This window comes from Haemorhous mexicanus, chromosome 2, assembly GCF_027477595.1.
Source record: "Haemorhous mexicanus isolate bHaeMex1 chromosome 2, bHaeMex1.pri, whole genome shotgun sequence".
NCBI lineage: Eukaryota > Metazoa > Chordata > Aves > Passeriformes > Fringillidae > Haemorhous > Haemorhous mexicanus.
In genome coordinates this window covers 46,457,384-46,463,383 of record NC_082342.1, presented here as the reverse complement: position 1 = coordinate 46,463,383, position 6,000 = coordinate 46,457,384, and the positions used below count along the sequence as shown (strand labels likewise).

Here is a 6,000-nt window from a genome sequence, read left to right as displayed (position 1 = left end):
AACTTTGCCAGCAGGAATTGTCAGCATGCGGGGACTAGCCCCACTGAAAGCTGTTGCAGCAAAACCACCTCAGGTGGGTGCAAGGGCACAGCAAGGAGGCACACCAACACACACAGAAACAGGACAGAAATGAGGCACCTATCTACTCAGGTGTTTTAACAAAAAAGGGGCAAGTTTGCAATGAAAATCTCAGTGCTCTTGTGGAATATGACTAGACTTAAATGCCTATGTTTATGAGGTAATTACCAAATCCAAAGTGAGACACTTATACAACTTAAAAAGTATGAACCTGAAGAAAACTCTTATACAAGCCCTTCAGAGCTTTGCCATTTATAAGTATAGCATTACCATTTACCAAAGCTCTTAAAGTCCTTCCAAGTTCTGGCACTGCCTATTGGTCTGGCATTGAATCTTGGTTATGCTGGGAATCTTGGTATTCCTGCTCCAAATGTCAAAAGGCATCACTAAATCCTTAGGACATATCTGACAAGCATCCTGGTAAACCTTTGAAGTACTCTAAGAGGTGTTGGAAAAGAGAAGATGCATTTCAATTGAAAAACCCATTTCCTTACTGTTTAACTCACTTATAAATTCAAAACAGGTTTTCACATGTTTTAGAGAAAGTCTTGGGCAAGTAAAAGAGCTTTTTTCTGTGTGAAGAAGCTCTTACTACAGCCTAAAAAACCTTTTTGTTCCATGTCCTAATTAAAAAACAAATCTTCAGAAATTTCATTTTAAGCAACACTGGGCAGCACAGTAGTCTTGTGTTTGAAAATGTGCTTCTTCCTAAGAGTGTTGAACTTCACACTATGCCAGTTTCAACCACAAGATGAGAAACACTCCAGCACAGAATGCACCAATATTACATCCTGTTGTGTTGTGTCAGGTTCTGTTCCCCCCCTCAGTTTGTATGTTGGACTGTTCTGTTTTCCCCCTCAGTTTGCCATGGTTCAGGCTTGACTCACTCCGCCCTCCTCCTCACTGCCCATCACCCCACTCCTCCTAAATCCCAATGTATCTTTCCCTTGACCCCTCCCTGCTGCCCTGTCTGTCACTCGGCACTCCCTCCCTTCCCTCTAGAAACTTCTAGCTGGAGCATCAAGTGATTGGCTCAGGGGCCAGGGTCCCGCCCTCAAGGCACTCCCATTGGTCCACCCTCAATGTCAATCCCTTGTTTGCCACTCCCTTCTTGCTCCTCATTGGTCCTGAGGTTGTCTCCTCCCCTGTTTCCCTTACCCTTTATAAACTGTTGCAATCGTGCGCTCTGGGCTTCAGCCCTGGGATTCCCCTCTGCTCCATTAAACTCTGTTTTCACCCTCGGCTGGAGTCACTCTCTTCTCTTTCTGTTGGATTGCTGCTGTGAGCCCCGTCTGTGACAGGGAGCTGTGTCCACTATAACGTGGAGCAGTTCTCCCTAGGCGCCCTCCCGGGTAACCAGACCCAGGGGAGTGCCCCAGCTGCAAGCAGTGCTGTTGGCTTGCCGGGCGACTGGAGGGGACAGGCCTTCCTTTGGCTACTCGCCGCTTCAACGTCCTCTTAGTCAGAAACTGAGTTGCATGTTATAAAATTAAAACTGGAAGAAGCTAAGTAGTGGAGAACTGGTCCAGACCTTAGCTTCATGATTCATCCAAAGGATGTCATTAAGAGTGTACAGTTTCAGGGTCCCATAATTTGTTTCCAAAATAGGAAAGGAGTCCTAGACAAGTGTTTCTACTATCTTACCTGTTTCTATCTAATTATAGCAAGATAAAATAATAACCACAAATAGACAACACAAACACAAAATAGTCCACATTTTATTGCAGTAAAGAAATTATACCTAATCTTAGAAGAAACAACATTCATCATAATAATTTGCCTGTGCACAGCAAGAAAATAACATATTGCAAAAATGACTTTTTGAGAGAAACAAACCTTATTTCAAATGCTGTCTCCCTTGAAAATTCAGAATTTATTTTCATGCTTACATTTTCTACAAAGAGCAAAGTAATCAAAACTAACTGAATTCTGGAAGATAATGAAGCACACCTGCAGAATTAGACAGCAGTTAAGGCTGACAGTCTCAATTGCTGTTTCAGACATGGTTTCAATTTTGCCAAGAACCACTTATCTTCTTTGAAGAATGTAGCAGTGTAATCCTGTAAAGCTCCAACAAAGGGCACTCTATGCTGACTTGCATAACCATCTTTTCAACTTTTTCACAAATCATCTCCTTGTTGCAGTGTCTTGGGTAAAGATGGTTGTTTAAAGTTGAGCTGTTGCCTGGATGTTTCCCAGAGCACACATATAACAAGCATATATACATTTCTTCTGTTGATGCACCTCTGATTTCTTGTCTAAGATGAACATACTTGATCAACATCAGTGGACTCGATCCCGTAAGATAGTAAAAATCTACATCTTGTGTAAGTTTACAGACTCTGTAAAAGGCTGAGTGAACTCACATGATCCATTTTTCAGTTACAGATTTTCACATCAAATGGCACCAGTCTCCTGTCACAGAGTTGCTAACTGCCTTGAACCCAGTTTTACCCCCTGAAGATCCTAATCCACTTGACCATTTTTGATGTAAAATACAAAAAGTTTTGAACAAGTCCAAAGTAACTAGATTTTGACAATCTTTTCACTGAAGACCAAAACTTTTAAAATTAATTTTTTGGTCAGAGACTATTAAGAAATACTTCTCAGAAACACTGTGTTGATATGACACCTAGGACAACCTAGGATCTAATCTAAGACCGAAATCTGAGAATCTGAGAAATGGGAGGACGAGTCAACGCTGTCCCATAGGGAAAAAGTCTAGCCAGCTGCAGCCACTGCTGGCAAAGGCTCATGTGGAGCAGAGCTTGTGTTTTTACAGCTTCTTATCCTCACAGGCATGTGATACAGTTATGTCAAGAACACTATATAGAAAACAAAACAGATGAAGGAATGGAGCTCCAGAGAAGGAAACAAAAGGCCCTGTGGCTTTTAGATGTAAATGGGACAGAAGAATGATGGCAGATAGCACTGGTCAGCTCACCAAGCCTGGACTGGGTCGACAACTTGACCTAGCAAGGGAAGCTGGAGCTGCTCTCAAGTGGCAGAGGGACTCTGTGGCCTGTAGGGCTGTATTCTGTGGAAATGCAAGTAGGTCTGTGTTGTGGCCTTGTGCAGAGAAACGGCTCAATTATCTTTTTATCAGCAAAAAGCGTGATGGTGAATTAAAAAAGAAATTTTTCTTAGAACCGAAAAATAACATTAATTTGTTTGTACACACTAACAACACTCATTTCAGTATGTGCCTCCACAGCACAGATATCCAGAAAAACTTACTTCTGACTTTAAGAAGGATCATTTACATTCCTAAGGAGTCAGAATGTCCTGCTGGCCTTTTAGCAGCATGCTTTTAGTCAAAAATTCCATAATGATCCAGCTGCTCTTTCTCACTGAGGTAAAAAGCAAGTATAACAATTGTGTCCATTTGCACTGACATGAAACAACCTGACTCAAGTGGCTCTTCAAAAAGCATTACCATCACCTAACCTTACTGCTATTAAAATTGAAAATGATAATAACATTATTTTATTGCTATTAAAATTGAAAATGAGATTAATATTATTTTTCAAACAATTCAGTGCAAATTGAAAGACACAGAAAAAAACACATCATGAGAAACTGCAGTCTTCTAGAAAATTCTTTATGAGCCACTCTAAACTAAGATTTTACTTCATGGAAAACTAACCAAAAGAAACTCTCTAATTAGATACAGTCTTGAAAACTATCATATTCCTTGCAAGAAAACCAAGCACAATTTTCTAATTTAACAAAATTGGCTTGTCCTCTACTTACATGCAAGCACAATATTATAAATAATTTCATTATTACTTTTAAAACTCTTTCCAATGAAAGAAAATTTCTGGTTTGAGACACTGTTTCCATGCAAAAATAACTAATCTCTAATATTAAGTTAATTCTCTTATCCCCAGACATCTAGCTTGGAAATTTTTCTATTCAGCTCATCCCATATTTGCAGTTTGATTCATTGGCCTAGTAAAAAAGCTGGCAACTTCAAACCGTCTGGCAAAGCTGCAATTGATGGGTCCAGTGACTGACTGGCATATACTGGACCTCTGTGGATTGCAAATTATTTATTGCAAGTTGAATTTCATTTTTCTAAAAGACAAACAATCTGGAATACATAACTTAGAATTTGTATATAAAGTATTCTGCCTTTTTTTAAACTTCAGATTTGAAGTTACTGAACATCTAATTTTGCCCCTGTGGAGACTGGAGGGAAGAGTCATTGCTTCACTGTTTGCAGTTTTGGAGGGGAAAAAAAGCAAAACATTAAAAACTATCATTAGTATGCAGGATGAGAGATTCATAGAAATGGAAAAAAAAATTAATCAGCACTGGAAGCAGGAGAGTTTAGCAGCATGTTTGAATTCAGAATTATTCAAAGGAGTTCAGAACTCTAAATGCTTGTATAATAGTTGAAAAAAACATCCTCTCTCACAAAATTTTCATCATCTTTGTAATAAGGCATAGATTCAGTGGTTACACTACAAGTAGATTCTCCTTCTCACACTATTCTGGTATACACCAGAATACAGGGTGCAGCCTAGTTGTACACAACCCCAAATTCAATGAAGATCTATGTTTAACTGTAGGACAGAATATTATTTTTGTGCAAAGGTCATTCTGTTCAATTTGAGAAAACAAATTTCTCAAATTTAGATGGACCACAATGTATTTATGATCTCTAGAAAGAAGAGTGAGAAGTAATGGCACAAAACAGAATTCATTTTGAAAAAGAAGACAAAATATTCTAGATGTGCACTCAAGATCTCCAAATCTCCAGAAACCTTCATTTGTTGTTAGGACAGTGAAATGCTCTATCATCAGATGTGACAAGACTATTTGGAAAAAAGGAAACAGCTTTCTTTTTTTCTTTGGGTTTCCCCCCATGACTGATGCAAGTGCAAGCCTAGGAAAATTGAACTGCTGCTTGGCTTGCATCTATTGCTGAGGAAAAAAATACAAAAAAGAACTGTTAAAAGACAAATGCTAAGTTGTGTACAGGAAGCTTTAATTAACAAAGATAATTAAAGAAGTGAAAAGACTATGACATATTTGTAAGTTAATTCCCTGTCTCAAACTATTTTTGCACACATGTAGCTCCAGGGCTACTACAGACCTTTACAGCCTGGCATTACACAAACACCAAGTGTTGTACAGCATAACAATTTCTAGCATTTTTTTAATTCATCCATCTGAGAATAAATGAATAGTTTTTGTAAGAGAAAAAGTAATATCATAATTTAAGCTTCAGCATAAATTAGCATGGAAACCCATTTTTATATACTAATCACTTGATCACTAATAAACAACATTATTGTACAGCTGTTTTCTATTCCTAGCCTGGTTAGTTACTGAAGTGTAAGAACCACAGGCAAGGAGATGCAATAACACAGGTTGGTTTAGGCTTCTCATTCGGATTCCTTCAGCAAGGAAACATGTCTCCCTTACAATTCCAATGCAGTGTCACGAAAATCAGGTCATCAGTTAAAATAGAGATACATTTCATTTACATATGTGCACTTATTCCTATACTTCAAATTAAACAGGATAACAGCGTAAGAACTTTGTCAAGTTTCTTTTTCTTATACACAGTCTTATCTTGAATGTGAACTCTGTTTCACTGGACCCTCCTGCTTTGAACAGAAATTGTCCCAATATGCAGAATCCTCAGGTGCAACAGGAATACCAGAAGCAACTAAATCTTCAAAAGTCAGTAATGTAAATTGTGGTTGGTTAGGCTCCATGGAATGGACCTAAAGAAAACACATATTAGCATAACATGAATCAATAAATATCAATTTTCTTCCTGTAAAATTCTCTGTCACATTTAAACTACACATTGCTAACTGAAGAAGAAAGAAGACAGTCTATATTTGAGACTAATGTCACTTCCCCTCATTTAGGCTATGCAGTCAGTATTAGAAGCATGTAACAGGC

The 6,000-nt window shown here is 38.4% G+C and overlaps 1 protein-coding gene across 3 annotated transcripts in view; it reads right to left on the bottom strand.

Moving 5' to 3' along the window:
- Positions 1–1,776: 1,776 nt before the first annotated feature.
- AASDHPPT (aminoadipate-semialdehyde dehydrogenase-phosphopantetheinyl transferase) overlaps positions 1,777–6,000 on the bottom strand; it is a 30,556-nt gene continuing 26,332 nt past the window's right edge. For all 3 annotated transcript variants that reach the window (XM_059838640.1, XM_059838641.1, XM_059838643.1), the window contains one exon: positions 1,777–5,816. In XM_059838640.1, coding sequence (XP_059694623.1) covers positions 5,658–5,816 — 159 coding nt within the window. In that variant the 3' untranslated portion in view covers positions 1,777–5,657. The remainder of the gene's footprint in view (positions 5,817–6,000) is intronic.